General features: G+C 38.2%; 2 protein-coding genes across 3 annotated transcripts in view; one reads left to right on the top strand and one right to left on the bottom strand.

Annotated features, from left to right (window-relative positions):
- igf1ra (insulin-like growth factor 1a receptor) overlaps positions 1-14,930 on the bottom strand; it is a 79,961-nt gene extending 65,031 nt beyond the window's left edge. The window contains 2 exon segments of the mRNA XM_043264982.1: positions 4,118-4,681; positions 14,798-14,930. Of these exon segments, the coding sequence (XP_043120917.1) occupies positions 4,118-4,681; positions 14,798-14,891 (658 nt within the window). The 5' untranslated portion in view covers positions 14,892-14,930.
- A 786-nt stretch (positions 14,931-15,716) lies between these two features.
- fam169b (family with sequence similarity 169 member B) lies at positions 15,717-25,467 on the top strand. 2 transcript variants are annotated; one of them, XM_043264984.1, is made up of 10 exons: positions 15,717-15,834; positions 22,067-22,151; positions 22,432-22,556; positions 22,709-22,811; positions 22,898-22,983; positions 23,092-23,266; positions 23,362-23,544; positions 24,585-24,713; positions 24,902-25,031; positions 25,128-25,467. In XM_043264984.1, exons 1-9 carry the CDS (start codon positions 15,754-15,756, stop codon positions 24,976-24,978), a joined length of 1,044 nt encoding a protein of 347 aa, XP_043120919.1. In that variant the 5' UTR covers positions 15,717-15,753; the 3' UTR covers positions 24,979-25,031; positions 25,128-25,467. The 2 variants fall into 2 exon arrangements, with proteins under 2 accessions (XP_043120919.1, XP_043120918.1); XM_043264983.1 differs by having other exon boundaries at positions 24,585-24,784; positions 25,128-25,458.
- The last annotated feature ends 391 nt before the right edge of the window (positions 25,468-25,858 follow it).

Below are 25,858 nucleotides of genomic sequence, written 5' to 3'. Positions count from 1 at the left end.
CCGTTGTGACTTCCGTAAAAATGTGATGTCAGATGTACTCAGTCACTGCCTTCAGTCATCACCAGAGCATGTCCATGACATTATTGAGCAACAACAACACAGAAACATGTTGAAAAGAAAACTAACAGACGAACCAGTTCGGCCGATCAATAGACTCACTCCAAGGACGTACAATCTGACAGGATTTTTACTATGAGTTGAATCACATCTAATGTGTATAGTAAAGACAAACTCACCGTGAGTCATGAAGATGTATACATTTCTGTTCTTTTACAGCTACGTTATTGTTCCAGCTAAAATTAATGACAACAATGTATTTACAGTCACACGATTAGATATAAATTGTCAGTTTGTTGTTTTATATACATGCACACAGGGTCGTGAGATGCAATGAAACTTTAGACGCGCCCATAACAACAAAAGACAATACTTTATTGAACCTTTTCTGATAAAAAGTGTGCAAACTCAAGCTGTTGATCGAGACGATCATCCAGTCTGCTCGTTTTTAACGTGTTTAACCACAGCTGACATTGGTTTTTTGTCTGGCGATGACATCAGGTGTGCGATCATATTTCTAATATGAGGCTGTATAACGTCGATTCTGGCACCCAACATCACAGCAAGATAATATTTTAAGCTCCTTATGTAGCCAAATCTGTGCTGTTTTGAATGGGCCGCCTCCGTCTTCTCTTTGTTTTGCATCCAGCTAGCACTGTGATGTAATTGTGATGTCATTATATTTGATTGGCCCGGTCGTGCGTCAGAAGAGATGCTTATTAATATTAATTAGACAGGTCAAAATCAATCTGTTTTTCGCAGAGCTCCTGATAGAGGAGCTGTAAAAAGTTTTTTTTGGTACTTATACTACAAATATATATATATATACTTGAAGGACATTAACACCTAAAATAAAACTAAAACAAAAAAGGTATGTGGGACCTTTAACTTAAAAAAAAAAAGAAAAATGATAAAAATGATACACAGATGCAACAGCTTTGGTTACATACAGTAATAAACAGTAACAATAATAGTATTAAAAGTTCTTTCAGCCAACTGAATTGCTTTGTGTATTCAAGTGCCAGATTGAACTGTTCACGACATTAGGAATAAACAGCTTTTCACGTCCACTTTAAATAAGTTTATTCCTGAATCAAATCAAAATCTATTTCCTTATCACCAGAGCTAGATTATCCAGGCCATAAGCAGGTTAGCAAACATACATATCCAGTCAGCGTGAAGACAAACACTGCAAATGGAAATTGCATTACAAATGGAAAGTCCATAGACTCCAGATACACGCATGCTTACACAGAGGTGACGGTAACAAGCGCATGCAAGAAAAAAAAAAAAAAGAAAAAGCAAACAATAGTGCTGCTGTGGACACCCTCATCTCATAACAAACACGCAGAGTCTCGAGCACATACGCAAGAGCTGATCGCTGATTGGCCGTTGACAGCAACTCTTGGTGCAGTAATTAGAGAGAGAGGACTGATCCAAATTGACTACAAAACCACTGCGTGCCCTTGAAGAAACATCTGTGCACAAGAAAAACAAGGCAATTATGCCGAAGGGTGGAGAAGACTGTCCCTCGAAGAGAGCCAGACGGGCTGCAACAAGTGACACGGAGAGGCTACGCCACCAAGCCAACACTGAAGATTCCTCATGAGAAGTCCAAGTTATTTCAGTGAATTTGTTTGAATGGTTCAAAAAATGGTTGTATTCACAGACCTCAAAACTCAAAGTTATTGGCTTGAATGAATCGTTAGAAAGTGCTGGTTCAAAGCAAATTAAGTGTTAAAATTTGCCTTCATCACACACAATTCATTGTTATTCTCCTACATTGTAGAATTAGTTTCTTCAAGAATGGCCTCAATGTTTTCGGAAAACCTTTAAGTTTCATGTCAACATGGGTCAGTCTTCACAACCCACTTTCTGCAATTCTGTAATGTAATCCATTTCAGCGTAAAAGGATTTGCATTGGGAAAAAAATGTAAGGGTGGATTTTGGCAGGATTTGATTATGAAAAGCGGTTTCTATAATGGAAGGTCGCTGGTGGTTGAGCCAAAAGTAAATTTATTCATTCATTATATTTATATACACTCAAAAAAAAACGACTCTTTAAACTAACTGAATGGATTTTTGTTTATCTGTACAAACTTTTGCAATTCTTTTTTCAAACTTTAGCAACTCAAAGAGCTTTACATGTGGTGGGTTGGGGGGTGTAGTTCCCTCGAATATGCTTGTCAATGAGGATCAATCTTTTTTTTGATTGATTCCTTTGAAGCTCCAAGTAGAAACACTGACGGGAAGTGTACACAATTGGACAGGTGGCGGCCCACTGCTTGTTCCACTAAGTTCTTTGCAGAACACAGATCAATCAGTTGGACCATTAGTACATCCTTTCTGCTGTGACTACCAGTCATCCTCTTTGTTCAGCTGCTTGAGCCTTGGATACAAGTGACTCACACCTCCCCACCTCTGCAAAGGCAAAAACACACGGCATACAGGCACAAGATTACCATACTGAACAGGTGTGCAGGGGAGCAAGTGCTGACACGATGTGGGCGGGACTGTTGGGAAGAGACTGTATCAGCAGCGCAAAGGAGAGTCACTGGAAAAAAAGGACACTCACGATGAGTCGCCCAGTGCTGCGGATCAAATATCCCAGGAGGGTAGCAACACATCACCTCTGTGTCCTTCTCGTGATTGTCAGATTCAAAGAATTGCACCAGCAACAAACAAACAGTCCGGCTATATCGGAGCATGTTTCTGAGGAGGGTTGATTTCCTCTGTTTGTTTTCAGGCGGAGGGAAAGGGGAGGGAGTGCAGCTCTGCGAAGGCTTCTCATAGCCTGGGACTTGCACGGTCTGCAGGTCTCTTGAAGGCCAGGGGTGGGAAAGCGCTGTAGTGTTCTCATCCATTATGTTTTTCCCACCATTCTTGTGTGCTTGGGAGAGGAAGAGGGAGCAAACATTCATAACGGAGTAGTTCACTTTCCCAGGCATTCCAGGTCAGATGTAGGGGACACACTGGCATGCATATCTTCTGACCTCATGACTACAATGATATAAGAAGTCATAGAAGAGATTTTGGCTCTGGCCAGGTGGTTTTCTCACATTTAACTGACCCTATCCACAAGACAGGGTGATTTAGGGCATCAAAGTACTATTGTAACATGTAACTAAAAAGATATTTTCAAATTAACCCCAAATGATCAAAGAACGTCTGCAATATTAATAAGTGCAGTGGTCAACAAACATGGGTTTTTATAGCTAGGGGGAAAAGCTATGAGGTGCGGAGGAAGCACATCATTCATACAAGCATACACACACACGCCAAACAATGTCTTTCGAAATGTTTAATATAAATAAACAAACCTAATGAAACAACAAACATTTATTTTTCCTAAAATGTACTAAAACATCACCAAAAAAACCCACTGAAAACAGAAATGATTTACTACCTACTGACTAAGCGATCAAAAGAATTGCTCAAAATTGCTACATAATCACTCTGGCTAATATATTAGCCTGTAACCGCTGCCCAATAAGCCATAGAAGATCCTCAAACCGATGGCCAAATTATATCAATCCATCACTAGTATAAATTCAAAAGTACAAAAATACACAAATCACACACAGAAAATGGGGAGATTCTAGATTGCAGTTACTTATAATTTAGAGCTCAAAAAGCACATTTTCATGGATGTATTTAACATAGACTTCTTACAGAATGTCACCTTGGGTCACAGAAATCCTTGTTTTGTCTTCAGCTACTGCCAATGCTTTTGATGAATTGGTGGACAGTCTAGTCATAACTTTCTCAACACAACATAGATTACACTAACCAAATATTTACCTGACAAGACCCTGCCAAAGAGACAGACCTCCAGTTCCCAAGCAAAGCAAACACTATCCCTCCATCGGTTTAGCAAAACTTAGCTTTATCTTATGCAATCTAATCCTCATTCAGTTTCACCATTCAAGTCAGTATTCATTCAAATCCCATAAGAAGGAACAAACGATACAATAAATGGCAGCAGATGTGCATCCATCAGAAATAAAAGATGAAATAAAGCAAACATTAGCGAGATCAAGTACGGTTGGTGGGTTCTTACCTTTCTGGCAGTCGCTTGAGGTCCAGCAGCGGTAGCTGTAGTTGTCATTGAAGCTGGTTCTAATGCATTGAGGGCTATCCTCCATGATACCTGGACAAACGTCACCGCATTCTTTGGACTGCTTGTTCCCAGCAATGTAGTTGTTAAACTCTGCATCCATAATGAGTGACCAGTCCACCGAGTCCAAGTAGCAAAGCTCCGGGTTCTTTTCGATTCGGATCGCACCTCTGGTGATATTCCTCAGGTTATAGAGACCGATATCTTTCAGGCTGGTCATTTCAAAGATGACCAGAGCGTAGTTGTAGAACAGGTTGCGTCCTCGGATGACATTGAGGTTGGGGAAGAGCACGCTAAGGCTATCCAGGCCGGAGACTCGGAACAGGAGAAGGTAGTCGGTGACCATGGTCAACTTGGGGAAGGAGAGCGAGCGAAAGTGCTCCTGGTTGAGGTTGTTGTTCTTATCTCCGATGAGGAGGATCTGAAGGTAGCCTTCCACCACCGTGCAGTTATCCAGCTTCTTGAACTCACTGATGTCATTGCGGATATCAATGTGAGGACCACAGACTGGAAAGGACAAACAAGAAAAGTACAGTTAGACTAATACTAATCAAAACACAACTTTTTAATGGCTCTTTAATAACATTTATTACTTTTTAGAAATTAATATCAGAGCATAATCAAGTCATCTTTTCAACAAAGCACACCTCTAGGGTAGAGCTTACTTAAGATGGTTAGACACCTATAATAAACTGATTGACCTGAAGCGAGTCAAATATATCAATTGTAAATAATCTCAGATGATGCTCTTAATTTCCAACCGCTCTGCTAAAACCTCTGACACTGTAGCACTCCTAGAATTAAGACAGATTGTCAATGATGCTGTTGGTTATTTTTCTGTTCAAGAGTCAATCTATAATCCAAATTTATTATTTTTACTGTCTTTTAAGTAACTGTAAAGTTTCATGAAGTATAATCAAAACAAAATAACTCGTTCTTCCTGTTTAACATGAAACAATGGTCCTTTTCATTAGAAGTCACACAGCATAATAGCCAAATAGCTATTTAAATCAAATCAAAATCTATTTCCATAAATAGCCAAATAGCTATTTAAGTTGTTTTTTTGTTGTTGTTGTTGTTGTTGTTGTTGTTGTTGTTGTAGTAAACTATCATTTGATTTAGCTACATTTATCTGTTAAATTGTAAAATTGGGCACTGCAGTAAAAAAAAAAATAATGCAGCCACAAGACGTGTCATCAACGTTTTTGATCAAATTTTGCTCAAAAATGAAATATACATAAATGCATCATTCAAAATAAAATTAAAGACATGCATTTACAAAACAGATAGGGTGGCTTTTCTTTTCATGACAGCTTTACACAACTTATATTACCCATATTTGCCTGAGTAATATTATGAAAAGAGATAAAGACTTATATTAAGCAAATTCAAAAAAGATAACGCAGTTAAACAGTAGCATGAACCCAACACACGGGACATTATCAAACGCCAAGAAGGTTTGCGTTCACACTAAAGTGACAAGAGTAATTCACACCACAATAACAAAACAAATTGCACGGTGACCCCCACCGCCCCCAGGTAAGGGCTGTGTCCTGGAAGGGGAAAGAGATCAGCAGAAGAATAGTCTTGACATATGAGCTCCTTTGGTTAAACCTTTTATGTTCTTACAGAGGCTTAGGTCACCTTCTCTGATAGAGACAATATCGCAGGGCCTCTACGAGACAAATGGAAAAGTTTCTCCCTGCTAGGTGAAAAAAACAACACGACCACGGCTGCCTGAACACATGGTCCCACACAGAAACAACCTTATCAATCTCTCTTTACAACCACGCTCTAAATAGCCCTCCGCGAGGCGCAGAAGACAGTGAACTTTTGAGTAATGGGGGAAGGTCAAAATTTCAACAATCTCAGATTGCCTACTGTGCATTATTCTGACAGGAGTGGAAACCGCTTTTCCTGACACGAATTTCCTGCAAAAATGACACGCTTCATGAATCTAAATCCCATTTGAGGTTACTCCATAACCGGTGTGCCAAAAATAGCGAGCTTGTTGTTTAAAAAAGATCTTTATTTGCTCTTGACAGTGTACTACGCTCGTCCAAAATTAGAACGGAAATCATTGCTTCGCAAGAAAATAGTATTTGCTTTCCCGTATCATCGCAAATGCCCCAGGGCTGCACTTGGGAGTCATGGAGCTGCATGTCTCCTTTGTTTCATTGCGGCGTTTTTTTTCTCCTCCACAATCCCGGGAGAGGGAGGAGAGCCGAAGTGACTCACACACAAAGACTAATTTGTTTGTTGGTAAAGAGAAACTTTAGTCCTCAGTTCCGGCTGGATCCATTAATAAATTCAGACGGTCTGGCAAAACAAAAAGAGGAGGAAGACACAGAGTGGGAAACAGACAGCGATACGGTGTCAGTTAAACAAAAGTAGATGAAGCTGAAGTATAAAAACAAAAGAGGTTGTGCATTCGTTTGCACCGACAACACTCATAATACCTTTTTGCCTCATAAACCTAATAAGAAATAAGTGCAGCGTGTTTAAATGAGTCTCACATCTCCTAAAACTGCCACACAAGAAGCTTCAAGCCAACTGACACAAACGTGCCCACAGGTGACCTTCACGCTGAATCCTCCAGGATGAGCCGAGGCCAAAGAGCTCAACGAGTTCCTATTCCCCTCACAAAGATCCGGCTCCTCAGTAAACACATGCAGCTAGAGAAGCATCTGAACCCTTCTCCACCCTGTCAGGTTGGTGTTGCTTTCAGCAGGTCAGTTTAAACAATCCAGTGCAACCGGGCTGGACAGTTTCCACAGCAGGACTACATATTTACAAAGATTACCCTCCAGAAATATAGACTTCTTGCTCACTTTTGGAATAAACTTGCATGAATTAATTTATACAATTACTTAATTACTATACTATAGTGTAACTAATACTGTAGTAGTAATACTTTACTATACTATAGTTACTAATTTATAAAGTACTTCTGCTTTGCAAAGGAAATTAATTAATTAGACATTGTTAGAGGACAATAATATGTTCTAGTTTAACCACACACTAAAACAAATTAAATAGATGGTAAATAAGATAATCAAAACTCACTGTAAATAGAATGGCTATCAAATCATTACTCGGTTAGAAATGACTTCTGCTTGACAATGATGCTTCCATGTTTTTCAGGCTAAATTTTGGTATTGTACAGAATACTTTATATAGTTAGTAAAAGCAAATAATGCAGCACAATCACAGCCAAAAAGAACATTTTAAGATCACTTGTATTCTTTTTTTTTTTTCTTTAGGGATGCTTCAATGACATAACATGATAAATTTACAAAATGTTTATGTTTCAAATATGTGCTGGAATAGGACAGGAAAATATATTTATATGTGTTTGTGTGTGTGTAAACAAAAACAAATAAGACCGAAAACTATTTTGAATTTTAAAAAATATTGAACAATATTACAATTTTTACTGGTTTTTTGATTAATTAAAGGCAACCCAGGTGAAAACAAGAGACTTCTTATAAAAACATTAGAATAAAGTCTAATGATGATGATGCTGATTATTATTATTAGTTACAAAATAATAACAGTGATAATAATTATTATGAAATATTGTTTTTGTTCAAATCGTCTGTTTTGTTTATTGGTTAACACACTTCAGAATTATTAATGGTCAGAAAAAATTGTATTAGTATTAGTCTCTGATCTCTTATAGAAAGTTGTTCTTTACCACTCAAAAAACCATAACAAATTGTGAACCCCACTCATTGGCCACAAGATATATGAGTGAGGACATATGTGGCTTATTCTGTTCAAATCATAACCTCTAGGGTGTAGATTAAAAGAAAATTACAGTCATTATGACCCACTTGCATCACACTGGCCAAAACTAATATTGTGTCAGTCATCTGAAATGCAATCTCAGAAGTGCTACACTGGGAATTATGTAAATGCGTATTTGAAACGCTCACAAAAGCTTATGCCACTTTTTAAGAGAAGGAAACTAAATACAAAGGAAAGCTTCCTCAGCGGTGAGCAGCAGTGTTAAGGTACTCAAATCATTTCCCAAAGAGGATTGTGCTCAGCTCCACGTTCGGCTATAATCGTCAGGAATCAGTCTGGCCCCAAGAAGTTATGGGCTCAGCTCTCGTTCATTATACCTGCACTGTCTTCCCAAGATGCAAAATTCAACTGTAAAACAAAAGTACCTACTTTACCATGAGCAAACAGTAACCAAGGAGAGTTCTTCATTCACCCCGGGTTTTCACACCATGGTACAAACAGACTGGCCTGAAATCCAACTCCCGTTGTCTACATTTGATAACCTTTTGCTGTCCATCCAGGAATCCCTGTACTACTGGAAGAGATGAGGGAGATCAAGTCTGTAGCTCGTTGGCTTCACCAAATATTTGTCCATCTATCAGATTTTATTTCCAAATGAAAAAATGCTGAGCTATTTATTTCAAACCAAAAACCCCGCGACTACGGTACGTCTTAATTGCAGCTGTTAAAGTGACCGAAAGAACATGACGACCCTTGTGGGACCGATTTATATCTTCAAGAGATTATCGGAGGTTACTGAAACCACTCTGAGTAATCGTTCTCGGAAAACAACACGATTTTAGCAGTTTTCCCGCACTTTAACGGTTATCTGGAGCGTTGTTGAGCGACATTAAATTCTTCCTGGTTTTGATGCCCAGTTACTCACAAGATAAGGAGCCTAATCCACTGCAAGCATCACTATGCAGAGCATTTGATGTGAGAACTCTTAAAGATGCAAGGCATTGACTGATTGGAAGAATAGATTGGAAATGCGCAACACTGTTAGAAAAGTTTGGGTTCAGTAAGATTGTAAGGCTTTTGAAAGCAGACTACGTTTCTGCAGTATTACTTGACCCCTATCTTTCGTAAACTTCTGCCTCAGCAACATACCATGTTGTTCCATCTTTCAGGCCGAGTTTTGCTAGCTGAGCATGCGAAGGGGGGCCAGAGGTGTTGTATTACTAGTTGGGCTCTGACATATGAGCTTGTGCTTTTGAAGTGAGGGCCATTGAAGGGAAGTGTAGCACCAGACCGGTGGTCAGATGACTTCCAGCATGTGGGGGATTAAACAGCAGTTGAGGTGGCAGGTGTGAGCGCTGCGGAGCACAAACCGGGATCTTGGTCATGCTCCCCTGTGCCCCCTTACTGCGGGGATGACTCAATACCCCCATCGCAGAGGTCTAATTCAAAACGCTCTTTGAAATCAGGCCAAAAAAAAGGGAATTAACTTGAAATGTCAGCGTTTTGTTGTTTTCCGCAAGAAGGTGCAGGAAATGCACAGCCTGTAAGTGCATGTTGAAAGACGTCTGGATGGTGGCGTTTAAACCTTGGACGAATTCCAAACAGCCTTTTTGCAGCCTTGAAGGGCACTATGGGAAGATGACGCTACTCATAGGGGCGACTACACAGAAATTACTTATTGAATGCATGCTATGGTCACTTCCAGAAAGTCATTTTGTCTTATATAATCATTTGATCTTGGGTGGCATGTCCTCTTGAATCCTTTAAATAAGTTCATTTGAGTTTCCAGAGATTTAAAATCTAACAAAAATGAACATTTTATGTTTATCTGCTTACCCCCAGGGCATCCAAGATGTAGGTGACTTTGTTTCTTTAGCATAGCACAAACAAAGATTTTTAACTCAAACCGTCGCAGTCTGTGAGTCATATAATGGAAGTCAACGGCCATAAAATGTTCACAAAAAAAAAAAACATACACAGACAAAACCAAATTAAACCCTACGGCTTGTGACGATACATTGAGGTGTTAAGACACAAAACAATCGTTCTGTGCAAAAAAATACCGTATTTATGTCAGCTCAACATCCGGGCACTTGACCTAGATTTTTATACATAGTCATTAGTGACTGTTTCTATGGGCCACGATATGTAAGGATCTACATGTATATCTGTGTGTATGTATCTATGTTCCAGAGCACGATGACACATCACTTTGCAGTTATGACTGAGCTGAGGACGGTCAGAGATTGGGGTGTAAGAGGTAAAAAAATGACACCGTTTCTTGTCTTAACACCTTATTGTATCTCTACGAGCCACACAATTAAATTCAATTTATTTATTCATTTTTTACTCTCAGAGCTTTGGAAGCTTGTTAGCCATTGACTTCCATTCTATGATTCACAGACTGCAACGGCTTGAGTTAAAAATCTTTGTGTTTTACTGCAGTAAGAACCGAAAGAAACAAAGTCACCTACATCTTGGATGCCCTGAGGGTAAGCAGAAAAACATCAAATCTTCATTTTTGAGTGAACTACAATGAAATTATGATTTGTCAAAAACATCAACGGGACACCCTGATTTTCAGGGTAGGGACAAAAATGCAAACAGCCTTTTTTATATATATTTTGTTTGTGTTTCACAGAAGAAAGTCAGTCGTTCAGTTTTCCATTTTTTTAGGGAAATCATCGCTTTAAAGTGAACGAACACAAAAAAAGATATTTTGAAGAATGTTAGTAAAACATTTGATGGTTGCAATGGCTACACGCAACTGTTTAGTTACCAAAATTCTTCAAAATATCTTCTTTTGTTTCAAAAAAAAAAAAATCATACAGGTTTGGAACAACTTCAACAATGGCAGATTTTTCATTTTAATGGGAACTATCCCTTTAAATAACAAAAAACCCACACTGTGGGAAGCTGTCAGTGTAAGAGTGTAAGCACTCCCCATGTTTGATGGTCTACGGGTGGTCACGGCACGCAAGCCTATTTTAAATTAACATTTAATTAACCATATACCTCATCTGGCAGCTCACTGAACCTTTAAGATCGTTCGACTCCAGCGGTGAACACGCAGGCACGAACTAGCACAGTGACACAGATTCGGGGCAGCGGGAATGACTCAGAGCTCTGTGCGGCACCGGATGAACAGGCACGAACGCTCCCACACTGAGGATGAAGCACAACTCAGCAGAGCCAAAACATGGGATGGGGAGACATAAAGAAATATAAAGCGTCGGTCACTACAGTGCGCGTCTGAGTCATAGGAAGAGACTCGGTTAGCCTGAGGGGCGCTCGCACACTAAAGAAATCATTTGATGAGTGGGATGCTCTGTGGTTCAAAAAAAGAAAAAAAAAGGGATAAGTTTGAAGTTCATTCCTGAAACTTACGCAAACCATCCAACGTCGAATTCAAGTTTCGGAGCATCTGACACAGCGAAAACTCTAGCATGTAGGCGCCCTTAGTCATGCAAAGAATGAGCAACACCAGAACACCGAATACCACAGACTGATGTAGGCAAAGGTGGGCAATCAAATAAACAGCGAAAGACTTAAAACTTCACCCACTGTTTGCTCCTTCCAGAATGTTTCACCTCGGTGACAGCCATTTCTCTCCTGCTTTTCATATGCAAGGGATACAGTCATAACTGCAGATGAACCCCTGCGTTTAACGACACGTGGAGGCCTGCGAAGATGCGAGGCTGAATGTGGGAGTGGGTGTTGCAGAATAATGCATTTTTAATCTCGACTTTTAGCAACGTCTCGGGAGTACGGGGTGCAGTTTTGGAAAAGTCTGAGTATGTGTCAGCAGCGAACGCTGTGACTCGCGCTCCGCCGCCAGGCTGTCCGGAGGCTGTCCGTGTGAACGGCTAAAGCCCAATAAAACAGTTCACAAACTCTCTACTCTTCAAATCAACAAAACGAGGTCTGTTTCCCTCGCCGTGTATTTTTACATGTTCTATTTTCAATGCTCATGTTTCTCCTCTCGCTCGCCCTCTCTTTCTCAATGAACCATGGAGGCTTGTTTGCCGTGTACTTGGAAGAAGTGGCATGGAAAGTTTACTGTGGTAAAACTTGAAAGGAGGCTAAATTACATTTTATTAGTCTTACCAGATTTTTAAACTGAACAGGATGAAAAAAGACCAAAGAGGACTTCCCAATAGAGCATGGCCATTAATTTAAGATGTTTTTTTATAACCTTTTTACTCAGTATAGGAATAAGTCTGCAATAAGCTTGAAGAAATTTACTTTGAAATTATCATAGGACAGCATTTTAATATCAGTGCTGAAAACACCTATTTGCAATTGACATATTCTTCATAACTCTTAATTATTGGTCTGTTTGTCAACTAACAACCCACATACCCAACCTAAACAAAACTGCTCATTTCTAATCAAGCCTTTAAAAGTAAGAAAGTACCACATCAGTGAAATCAAACTGGACAAATGGACCCAAACCCAAGAGTAGAGTGCGATATGAAACTGGTTTTGAGCTGATTGAGGTCAGTGTGTCAGTGGAGTGTCTTTGCAACACTTTATGAGACAGAGACACACGGGACAATGCAATGATGGAGTCCAAGAGTGAGAGCTTACCCCCCACACAACCCTCTCTCTATTGGGCCAGTGCTGCCGGTCTCTGCAGGGTGCTGAGAAACAGACCCCCCTGACATTCACAGTGGCCTGGATGTGGGACTGGCCACTCCGGTCAATGGCCTTGAATTGCATCCTAACTCCTTTTGAATGTAAATGTGAGTTTAAACCAAAGAATGGCCCACCTTCATTAATGCCACAATGCAGCCCCCACACAATCACAATTAGGCACTTGATGACACTAAAGCTGCAAAAACAATACAAATACATCCACCTACCACCATAAGATGTTTTAAACTAAACTATGGAAAGACATATTGACAGCAGGAACAACATCATACTGATTTCTTGAATTTTTTTTTCTTTCACATTAATTACTACATAGCCTATTGAAACAAAAAAATGCGCGTGTGTGTGTCTAAATACAGACAAAACCATACACAAATATGCTGCAAAAGCTGCACGCAATTCATTTTTGGAGCCTCCCTTAAGCTTATTCAGGCGACATTCTTTCCAAAAATAACAACTCACCAAGTCTAAATCCCTTTGTAATCCAATAAATATTTGTGATATCCACAGTTACAAACAATTACATTATTTGTTTGTAGTTCAGAAATACAGATATTATCAGATAATCAAACAACCTTGCCAAACCAAACCTTGCGGGCTAGGCATTTCATTTTTGCATAAATATTTTAGTCCGAGTTGAGCTGATAAGGCAAGCGACGGGGATTTATTTTGTTTGCAGGTTTGCCGTCTTGACTGTAAGGTTTTCTATCAGATCATCGCTTACTGTGTGCTGCGACTGTGACAGAGGCTCAATTCAGTTAGCCAGAATGCTCTGACACTGCAGTCTCTCAGCCAGCGAAACATTCGCTCATTTTGAAAAAAAAAACAGATCGACCATGAAGTAGGACATTTACTTACTTTTTATCCCATCCTCTAACGTTTATAACATTTAAGCAGTGCTTTTCTGCGGAACACAAAAGGACGTGCTAGCGGCTGACAGCCTCAGTCACCGTTCACTTTCGGTGAGACGGTCATTCTGCTATGCATCTGTGGTTTTTTTTGTTATACTCAACAACCCATGTTTGGGTAAACTTCAATTCTTTAGTACAATCCCAAAAACTAAATCTGCTTTAAGGTAAGAAAGTAAAAATGTCCGGTTTAGAATCGAACAAGTTAAGGAAAACTTAATTACAAATCTGCTATCATCTGAGCAGGTTCTCTTGCTTAATTTGATATCAAATATTCGCATATGCATGTTTAAAAAAACTATAATATATTAAGTCTGGCCGGACGTTTCCGATGTACTTCCACTTGTCTTGTCATAAGAAACAGCAAGGAATACAAGCCACATTTACCACCGTGTATCATGCTTTCACAAACGTTAGACTAAGTTTTAGTATTTGTATTTACATATTTCTAATCTGTCTTCCATCTACAATTTGAAACAAATTATTATTATTATTATTATTATTATTATTATTATTATTATTAACAAATACATTTTATTAACAAGCAAATCCATGCAGGAAAATAAAAATATTCATGATTTCTTTATGCGGGTCTAAACAACATTAATTTACACAGTTCAGGTTATAACCAATTCGTTTTTACTATAACTAATATAACTAAAAAATGCGAATATTACAACCAACTTCACACACGAAGATAGAATTACAGACAGTGAAGCAAAACGCGTTACAAAACCCTACATGACCCTCCTGAGGACAAGCACATGGTCAATGTACAGTCACTGCGTGATGCTCGACAGAAACTCGCGGTATTCAGCAAATCCCAATATGACCGAGTATCGTTTTAACCTTACTGCCTGTGTGGACGGAACATGAGCTAAAACATACATATCAAACTTCGCAAATGCTTTACATAAGGCGATTCTCACGTAGCTACCAAATACCAACGTGATCCAGCGCATGAATAATTCATAAAGCACACTAGACTCACAACACATCCGATGTCACGACAATTAACTGATGGGCCTGGAGACATCAGAACGGGGGAAAAGCTCAACTTTACTGCTAGTCTGAGGGGAAACTGTACAATTTTGTAGTATTGGGAGGTTATAATTCCCTAATAAACTGGGTCGTGCGTTACTAGGCCCTTTTGAACGTCTATACCTGGACACCTAAAGCAGCGCGCGCAGGTAAACTCGTGCTTGACGTGGGTCCACAAACACCGCGAGGAGACGCAAGGTTTCGGTACGACAAGATTACATTGTAATCTTAATAATAATAATAATAATAAAGCACCATCCCGACTTACCTTCTCCATGCGCAGACCACAGGCAGACGGCGGAGAGAAACAGCACGGGACCCCAAAATAAGGTCCGAACATCCCTCGCTGTTCCAGATCTCATTCCTAAAAAAATCAGTTTTCCAAAAAATAAAAAGGTGAAACCGCAGCAAAACGCGACGCCTCTTCTTGTGAGCAAGCAAAAAGTCCAGAAGAATCCGCTTTGGGTGAGCAGATAGTTCCTTTACCCGTGAAGATAACGGGAGGCGAGGAGGGAGTAGATAAAAGATATCTGGTGATAATTGTATAATTTTCCTTTAATGGAAACATTAAGATCAATTAAAACGCCGTGTTATTCTTGCCAGCAATTAAATGATGCGATCGTGTCGGAGCCACGAATTTCACTCGACCGATAATCTGCATCTTCAGCCTCCATTTCTTGAAAACCCGAGAGGGACGCGCAGCGCGGCCAGCGAAACGAGCGCTTTCTCCTCCAACAAAAACACCTTATGCGAACGCGCTCGCGCCTGTGCGATGAACCACGCTACACCGGTGATGCACGGAGGAATCCTGAGGTCACGTTCAAAGAGCTCGACGACTCGGATAGCGCGTTAAATGCATGAATGAAAGCCTCCCGACAGGGCTCGATCCAAAATATCCGCCAGAACAAAAATGGTTTCGCCAACTGCTCGCCCTCCCCTGCCGTCTTCACGCGCTCTCACGGTCGGTCTGTTTTGCGGTAGGAAAAAAAAATCATTTCGCCGAGGTGCAAGAGTGAGCAGCTCCCGAGCGTGGGTTTTTGGTTTTCCGCACCGTAAAAAAAAATCGCGAGCTGTTTGATATAAATAGCTTGTGAGCCTGGTGTTTGATTCTCAAGTGTCCACGGCGGCGCTCGGACTCCTCCGCGACTCTTCTGACGGTCTCCGCTCAGTAGAATCACCGCTGTAAACAAGACTCGGCTTCTCTCACAGAGAAACACGCCAGGCATGAGAGAACGGCGAAACGCGGACTGGAGCGGCGGAGCGGCGGTGTTGGCGCCATCACGCCGTTTGATCTCAAACGTCAAGGTGACAGGAAGTTGTTTTGTTGTAGCTCGTAACGATAATAAATTCCAGCCATGAACTTGTTTAGATGGATGTATTGCCAGGTCTGTCGTAATGTTTATTGAAATAGTACGTTTAATTTCATTTTTGGTTAATTCTAATTTTAAAAAAATAGATAATTTACGTGAATGAAGTATCTGATAAAATCATTTCAATATTGAAGATTTCTTGACAATCAATCTCCTGTGTTGAGTTGTTATACATGACAGATACATGGACAGACAGACATACAGATAGATAGATAGATAGATAGATAGATAGATAGATAGATAGATAGATAGATAGATAGATAGATAGATAAATAGATACATAGATAGATAGATAGATAGATAGACAGACATACAGATAGATAGATAGATAGATAGATAGATAGATAGATAGACAGACATACAGATAGATAGACAGACATACAGATAGATAGATAGATAGATAGACAGACAGACAGAAAGATAGATAGATAGATAGACAGACAGATAGATAGATAGATAGATAGATAGATAGATAGATAGATAGACAGACATACAGATAGATAGATAGACATACAGATAGATAGATAGATAGATAGACAGACAGACATACAGATAGATAGATAGATAGATAGATAGATAGATAGACAGACAGACAGAAAGACATACAGATAGATAGATACATAGATAGATAGATAGATAGATAGATAGATAGATAGATAGATAGATAGATAGACAGACAGACAGATAGATAGATAGATAGATAGATAGATAGATAGATAGATAGATAGATAGATAGAGATAGATACAGATAGATAGATAGATAGACAGACAGACAGACAGACAGACAGACAGATAGATAGATAGATAGATAGATAGATAGATAGATAGACATACAGATAGATAGATAGATAGATAGATAGATAGACATACAGATAGATAGATACATCGATAGATAGATAGATAGATAGATAGATAGATAGATAGACATATAGATAGATAGATAGATAGATAGATAGATAGATAGATAGATAGATAGATAGATAGATAGATAGACATACAGATAGATAGATACATCGATAGATAGATAGATAGATAGATAGATAGATAGATAGATAGACAGACAGACAGACAGATAGATAGATAGATAGATAGATAGATAGATAGATAGATAGACAGACAGACATACAGATAGATAGATAGATAGATAGATAGATAGATAGATAGATAGACATACAGATAGATAGATACATCGATAGATAGATAGATAGATAGATAGACAGACAGACAGACAGACATACAGATAGATAGATAGATAGATAGATAGATAGATAGATAGATGTTATTATGTGTCTTAAGGCAAGAATAGGGTTTAAAAAAACTAATAGTTATCACCTTTTTTTGTATTACAAGTTTTCTAAAATATTACATTTTTAATATGTTGATAATATTAATATCTAATTTACATACATTCCAAGAACAAAAGTCTAAACTCATATTACATATATATTAGATATTTACATATTTAAGTCAAACGTTTTTATAGAGGGAATAAAATGTTGTATATTATCAAGCAAATTATATATGAACCAATCCCTCTGTAAAAAAAACCTTCAGGGTATAGGCAGGGATAAAAATGGAAAGTTTTGTTTGTGTAAACTAAAGTAGAGATATATGGCACAATGTAGGAGAAAAGCTCATTTTGAGAAAAGCCTTTAATTGTAGTTGTATTGTAATTGAATTAAGTTAAAGAGCTTTTAAAGAAACACTTAACAGTGTCTTTTGGATGTTTTCTTTCCACTAGTCTGAAAAAATAATTTATGAAAAACCAAAAATCCCAAAATCTCAAATGTGAAAGGTGCATTAAAAAGAGGGTTTTTTAAAAGTATGAATGTGTTCATCATCTACATGTACACAGAACTTTAGCCTATACTTCATTTTATTATGCTATATTTTAATGAGAATAATCTTTAATTAAAAAATGAATAATATTAATAATCAATAATTCATAATAATAATATTTTCTTCTAACTTGTTTCGAATTTGTTTTTACATTTTATAGCTGACAACAATCTATACCTATTGTATGAAATGCTACATAAACATCCCTTGAATTGACTCATGTTTATATTTTGTCATAACATGGTATTAAAGCTATTCTCTCTGCTTTGCTGTTTCTCCATAAAATACTAAAAGGACATACAATCTGACTGTATGCATGACAAAAATGAAATGTGTTGTGTATTGTGAAATTACAATAGCTGCATGCAAGCGAGTGGGCTATATGTCTAACCTGTTATTTTGGGAAACTACAATAATTAATTAACGCCGCAAAAAGAAACTAAACGCGAAAGGACGCGTTAACCGAACCGTGTTAATAATTTCATAGAAAACGGATCGAATGTTTTTTAAATCCACGTGCACTGGCCCTTTAAGACGCAATCCGAGTTTCCTAAACGCCAGATTGAACACAGTGTGAGTAAAGCGAATTTAATGTGTATGTTCAGATCCGATTATTACAGCGCTTTTAAGCACGCTACACCACTGATAGTCCGTCGATAATCCCAACACTGGAATTCGTAGCACTTAAATGAAATGAACTGAAGGATCTATTAAAACTGCATGGGTTTTAAAACCTTCATATCCGTCCCATTTTCGTCCACAATAATAACGATTTGAAATCAATTCTCTGTGTTCAAAATATTACCCCGCTCCACATTTTAGAAGTGCACATATTTTGCCAATGACATAGAGTCTTGTCAGCTAAAAGTAAAACCCGATGTAGAATTTCATTCATTGAGACGGAACGGCTCTGCGATTTCACTCCATTCATTCGTTCGTGATGATGCAGAGTCATCGATGTTTTTTTTTTTTTTTTATTAAAACGGTCTATAGTCTATAATGCTGAAATGGTTAAATATGTCAGGTGTCCAAACACTTTTGTTTTTAGATTTACGCATTTAAATTATTCCTTAAATTTCCACCCAGCTGAATTGAGCAAACTGCAAATAGCGAATTCAGTAGCGTACCCTGTAAATTAAAACGAATTAAATTTAGATATGAATGTTTAAAACGAGCCTATATACATGTACATTTATATCGAGTGGGGTTTGATTATTTGCGTGAAAGCTGCGCCAGTGTTTTATTTTATACGAAGCGTGGATTCAAAACAAGCCTATAGTTTCTTATTTGACCAGCAGTCAGTTCGACTCGGTTCTTCCTAGCCTTGGAAATCGCCTTGACCTTGTATTTTCTAATCTGCAACTTTGTGTTTGGCGCCTCCACACGTCAAAATGCGGCATTTATCACGCCTCGCGTCTCATTGGGCAACGAACAGATCCTCATACATTCACAGACGGTTTCAATTAAAGATCACCGGTACGACAGATCTTCTACACTATAGAGAAAAGAATCGCTTCTCACTGCAAATTCAATGTTAAGGTATTTGACACTTGCTCTGAATGTACAGATATTGTTAAAGATCTACTAATAAGATCCCGAGGCACAAGATCCCTCCCTGCACTCCTGTGTCTTTATTAAAGAAAAATACATTTTAAAGCTTTTAACACAAAGATAGCTCCCCCAGATTACCTCTGTGCGGCGAAACAAAAAAGTTAAGCCCCTGTAAAGCTACGTCAGAAAAAGAAAAAGCAGAGCAGTCATCCTTGTTTCTGTCTATATGAGTCTGTCCTCATGCAGTTCCACCCAGACTACCTTTCCTTGAGTTTCATTCCAGCCTAGCAGTCAAGTGGAAATAAGCATGTTTACCACTGACGACGGTGATGACACACTGTTTGTTTCTCGTTCCATCCAAGCCCTGTGTTTGTTTCTCATTTGGAGGAGAGCGCGACAATTATGTTCGGTTGAACAAGCTACGGTCAGAAAAAGAAAAGATTCCTGAAAAACAAGCTGAAAATAACACGGCGCAGGAGGGGTGCAGCCATTTGTTTTTCTCACAGAGCAAGCTCGGTTTGATCACGGCTATTATTGTTATCACCCCCAAAACCAGGAGGCAAACATTTTATTGCAGATGAGCGCCGACCATCAAGTATATTGAGACATTCCTTGTGTCTGGGCTGTTTGGGTAAACATTTGAAGGGGGGGAAATGTCCCGGAGAATGTGTTTGATGCAATACTCCCAGAAAATTGAAAACAAATCTCTTTTTCTCTCTCTTCTGTACAATGCATCATTTTGACCCTGTAAACGGTATTTCTGCAAGAAAAAGATAAAGCTGAGTCATTTGGAAAGAGTTCATTTTAAGTGCAGCGGACAGGCAGCAAGCAGTTCATCTCTTCTTTTGGATGCCATGAACCTTGATTCATCAATTGGATTGTTGTGTTGCCACTAAAAAGCTTAGCTGGAATTATCTATTAGCAGTTCCTCCTGAGCTTCAGATTACCAACCACGTATTTACTACAGTACATGTCCACCGTAGTGACTGGTTTTTTAACCGCCTTAAATATTTTCTTTAAAAGCAACTGGTTTTGTTTGCATTGTAGTTTAATTGCTTGGATTAAATGTGTTTTGCATGCACAAAGTTACAAATAAATGCAATAAAATTTCATTAAAATTAATTCATTAATTAATTAACCCCCTCCCCTAACCTAAATGCTATTTGAATTATTTACATTTATAAAAGTATTAAAAAAAATTACTTTATTATTTTACAAATTAAACTTGTGGTACAAAAACATCAAGACAATTTGAGTGGCCATTAGTTGACCGTATGATAGTTTAGTCTAGATGAGTGATAATTACATTATTTTTGTCAGTGTCGTCTTTTATAAGTAACAAAGTAGGCCAGGGTTCGGTAAAGCCAAGGCCAATGTCATAATCCTCTTGTAAAGTCTGATCATGTGACACGGATTGAAGACACCTAAGGAATCCCGCACGAGTTACACAAACAGGCTGACGACAAAGCAAGGAAGGAAAACAAGTATGAAGCGCACTGATATGCAAAGCCAGATCCTGTTTTACATCTCAAACAGAAACCACATAGGTGTTTTGCATTTAAAGCCAATTTGCTTTGCTGCAATGTTTGCTCCGATGACAAACTCAGCAGCCGAGTGACAGTCAATCCCTTTTGAGGATAAACTCTCAGCATTACAAAAGCATGTTTAACAATCCGGGCTAGCCTTTCCTAGTGAAAGGAATTTCAGAAATGTCTGCAATTTCTCAGTGGGAAGTCAGTGGTTTATGGGTAATGGAGATAAAGGGAGATGGGAATTAAAACGGATGCAGAACGCATTTTCCATAGCAGGGGAGATTCAGAGTGCACTGTATTACTGCAGTTGTAAATATAGTAAATAAAAACATGAAACTTTATGGCTCTCGTCGAATATCTACAAAGACAAAATATATAGGTGATATATATAGTGTCATAAGTGTTCATAATATGATCATGCACTTTTGTGTGGTATTGTTTAATGGTGAAGTTTATATTATAAGATTATAAATCTTGCATTAACATTTTTGGTGCACTTTTTAAGAATGTATGTAAAACATATAAAACCATTGCTACGGGATAATGACCATGAATTGAATTGTTTTGCAGTTGGTTCTCAAAATCACGAAAAACGTTTTTTTGCAAGGAAAGAATGTACCTCAAAACATGTTTGTTCAAAAAACCCTTCAGTATGATTTGGTTTCAGCACATTTGTGTGATGTTGTTGCCATCTTGTGGACATTGCAACGTACTGAACTTTCTTTTTAACTTTAATGATTCATTTATTTTCAGAGACGGGCATAGCTGTTATTATTAACCATCCTAGAGGAGACCTTTAAAGAATTGTTAAAAAATATTTTCATATTTTATATACAATGAATAAAGTTTTGACTGTTCTGGCTATGTAATGGGTTTGCAATATGCATGCATCATAGCAATAATAAAAAAAAAAAATGCATGTATTAATTTAATACCATGACGAGGAAATAAGAATGTGCAGTTTACTTCTTACAAATTATTTGTGGGTGCAATATGTTTAGGAAATGTTGTCAATACATGTAGATTAAATCATGTATTGAAGGTGACACTTAGAATTATAACGGGTGGGTAAAATAAGCTACTTTTTCGTGTTAATGTGTAGTTATTTATTAATTGGTGGTGACATGCAAGCTGCATATATGCTAGCCTAAAATTCAGCTTTTTACATTATTTAATCTGTGACTATTCAAGAAGACTTCTGAACTGTTTATGAATTAATTTCTCTTCGTACTTCATGGTCACTAGATGGCGTACGTTCGTCGAGAAACATTCAAAGGTCGAACAACTGTCAAAATGGAATCCAGGTCCAAACTGGAGAGTAGTTTAAAAGGTAAGGCTTTCAAAGAGCGTTTCCAAAATTGATTATGTGAGCGGTCCAAAGCTGTATTATTTGACAAGGAGTTTTAAAGGAGTTTTGAAGGAGCACGCAAACATGCTCTCGCGCTATGCTCGCCAGGCAGCCACACTTTCAATAGCGCGGTTCTGCTGCAATGAATAAAGTGCTACTAATTAAGTAATTTAGCATTATTGAAAAGCGTGCCATAATGTCATCGCGAATTTAAAGGTCCGTGTTACTAGCTGCGTAAACATATCAAATGTCGTCTTTCAAGAGAAACCCTATCCGGTGGATCTACCTGTGCGGCATTACGGCGAGTTGAGCACAGGCTATGACGAATACCTGTCCAGCGTCAAGTCAGACGGCGCTGTGTCTATCGCCCTTCCACGTGGAGAGAAAGTAGGGACACACACTTGCATTCAATAGCGAATTTAGTTACACTGTCTCGAAATGAGTTGCACACACAGCCATCTGTGATGAGCAAAAATGTGGGTATAGGCTACATGAATTCCTCATTTCAGTTCCTCAAAGTGTGATATTTGTGACCACAGGTGGAAGTTACTTGTGAGAACATCGGCCGGCTTGCTTTTCTGAGAGATGGGGATTTATCACATTTCATCCTTGCTCTCCACACACCCGAGGATGAAAGCAGAGGTCTTGCGCGTGATGCGTTTTTCATTTCGTCACCTGATTTCTGTCATCCTGCTTCATTTTGGATAATGCATAGCCTGCTCTTTTAGTGGTCGCTCTGTACTTGCTGGGCGAATGGTGGCCTGTTAGTGATGTTTTGAAGACATCGAACAAATCGAGACGTGGGCTTTTGTTAGTGAGTATCGGTTAACCTCGCGAACGCAAGGTTTGGTCCAGAAATGGCATAATAATTTTAACATTGTCACCATTTCCAGGAATCCTCTGATGGTTCTTGTCATTCCAGGTGGAATCGGTGATGGAGAGAGTCGTGCTCTTCCTCCTCAGTCAAGTTATATTTGGAGTCCTGGAAAGGTCTCTCGAAGAAGACCTATATTTTTCGTCCTATTCGTTGTGGGAACATGGCAAAGTGCTCTGGCAAAATGGAGAAGCAGTAGGGTTTTACACCATTAAAAAAAGAGGTGTTTTTATTTAGTTCTATCATGCCTTAGGGATTTGTGGTGGGTACTTTGTTTGCTACTATAAAATGTCATTTTTATTCGTTTGGTGTTCATAGGCAGCCTGTGTGACGACTGCACAGGCCAGAGTTATCAGCTCCCCGTTCTGGACACCGTGTTTGTTCGCTCTCACTGGAGAAGGACTGGTCTTGCTTTACAGATGCTGGAGGATTTCTGCTCTTCTCAAGCCTCTGAGGAGATTCTGGGAATTAGCTTTCCTATGTCACCTGGCATGTATGGAGGTATGTGTACACTAACATCCAAAGGTTTAAGGATGGTAAGCATAGCATTTTGCTTAATAAAAATAATGTTTATGATTTAAAGCAATAAAATAAATGTTTATTATTATTATTATTAATAATTGATTATTTGTTGATCATGTGATAAATTTGTAATGACCTTTTCACTTTTATTTCTCTTATTGTTTTTTTGTCTCAAAAAGATATCAATATAAAGTGCTCAATCTTTAAAAAAAAATTCACGACTTGCGCTACTGTTCAAAAGTTTGTTTTGATTGAACTGTATTTATTTAATCAAAAATACAGTAAAAACATTAATATTGTAATATATTAGTAATGTAAACATAATTGATTTCTATTGTAATTTATTTAAAAAATATATTTTATTAATGTGATTAAAAAGCTGAATTATCAAGAGCCATTACTCCGGTCTTTAACATCACATGTTCTTTCAGAAATCATTCCAATAAGCTGATTTAGTTCTCACAAAACATTTTTTTATTGTCAGTGTTGAAACACTTTGTGGAAAGTGATATACATTTTTCAGTATGCTTTGATGAATAGAAATTTCAAAAGAACAACATTATGACCATATAACAATCTAACATTGTCTTTTAATGTCACTTTTCATCAATTAATTGCATCGGTGCATTCATTTCTTAAAAAAAAAAAAATTCAGTTGATCCCCAAACCTAATGGTAGTGTTTCTCAAGAATGAATACTAGAGGTCAGTCAAACCAAAGAGTAGTCCTTTGGCTTTAAATTACTTTAAAAACATAGAGGTGGGCCATTTTCTTTCTATCAATGTACTTAGGAACCAGTTTGGTTTTCCAGCACCAGATATCATAGGCAACATTATCTGCAAACCTTTGACAACTGCATTTAAATATGAAAGTAATACTCCTAAATGATTGTTCAGAATACACAAATCACTCAACATTGTACTGATAAGATTGGTTATGTTGGCTCTTATCTGTGATAATTTACGTAATTAGAAACCTGACACCCAACGCTTACACGACTTCTTGAAATAATCTTCACAGTTTGCAAAAAGTATCTCGAGATCCACGAAGAAGAAAGAGAGCGTCTCTATGAAGTGGAAGCTCCGGGTGGATGGGCTCAGAGACGCAACGTGTGGCTAAATATCCAGCTGCGGGACTTTCCAAAACACTGACAAGAAGCTGTGTTGATGTAAAACAGCAGACATGACATTGGTTGAGTAATAAAGTGAGACTAATTACATGTGAGAAAGAGCTCTGCTTCTAAATATTTATTGAGTTTTTGTGTTTTACTGCTGCTATATCGAGATTTCGTGGCTGTTGCTCAGGACGGTTTATCTCTGAGGTGGTGCTTTTTACAGGTGGAAACTCCGAGCAGAGTCCACAGTGCTCATGTAGTCACAAAAGACGTGAAGATGATTTGGAGGAAGAGGCATGATGTTATCTTGCGTTTATTTAAGCTTATCTAGAGACAGTTTACTGGCTGTTACCGTAAGTGTGTCTCAGCTGTTCTTGGAGGCTATAATAACTAAAATATAATGATAAAATTATTCATATATTCTTTGTATTTTTTACTCATTTCTACAGGGGCTACAATGCGAATCATCAGTAAGTCGCATCTAGCTCTGGAAAGAAGCGGTCAAGAAATAACTCAGACACACATTGTATTTTCAAGCCACAACAGAGAGCCTAAATATTCAAGATGGCGTTTCTGTATGAGCGAGGATGTAGATGCTGGTAATAAGTAGTTGAGATTTGCCCTCTGGGTAACAGCCTCGGGTATTGTTATACTATAAAGCTTACCATAACATTTGGTGCGGATTGCCAAATGGTATCAGACTGTCATGCCAACGGTATCTGGATAACAGAAATAAAGTTTTATTGCAAATGTTATATAGCAACCGATATTCTGTCATTTTGGACACATTTAATTGATTATATAAAGAATATGCTGCGAGACTGGTTCAAATCTCTCTCATAAAATAAATGTATAATATATTTTATACTTTTATATATCCTCCTGACTCCTTGCTATGGAGTTTTTGCCTCTGTGGTGGACATTATATAATTTCTCTGAGACCTCACATGTCACAGTTTTGACCCTTGATGTCCTGTACAGAGCACATTCAGGGCTTTTAAATGTTTGGAAGTTTCACCATTACCACGCCTTCCTGTTGTTCAAAATTTTTGTAATTGTCTTTTAAATCTAAATAAGTTTTAAATTGTTGACATAAAGCGACATCTTGTTGGAGGGATTTTTCACTTCCTGTTATGAAACGGGACATAATTTCATACGTAGAGGTACACTATAGAGGACA

The sequence above is a fragment of the Puntigrus tetrazona genome, chromosome 18, assembly GCF_018831695.1.
Source record: "Puntigrus tetrazona isolate hp1 chromosome 18, ASM1883169v1, whole genome shotgun sequence".
NCBI classification, from domain to species: domain Eukaryota; kingdom Metazoa; phylum Chordata; class Actinopteri; order Cypriniformes; family Cyprinidae; genus Puntigrus; species Puntigrus tetrazona.
This window is presented reverse-complemented; position numbering and strand designations above follow the sequence as displayed.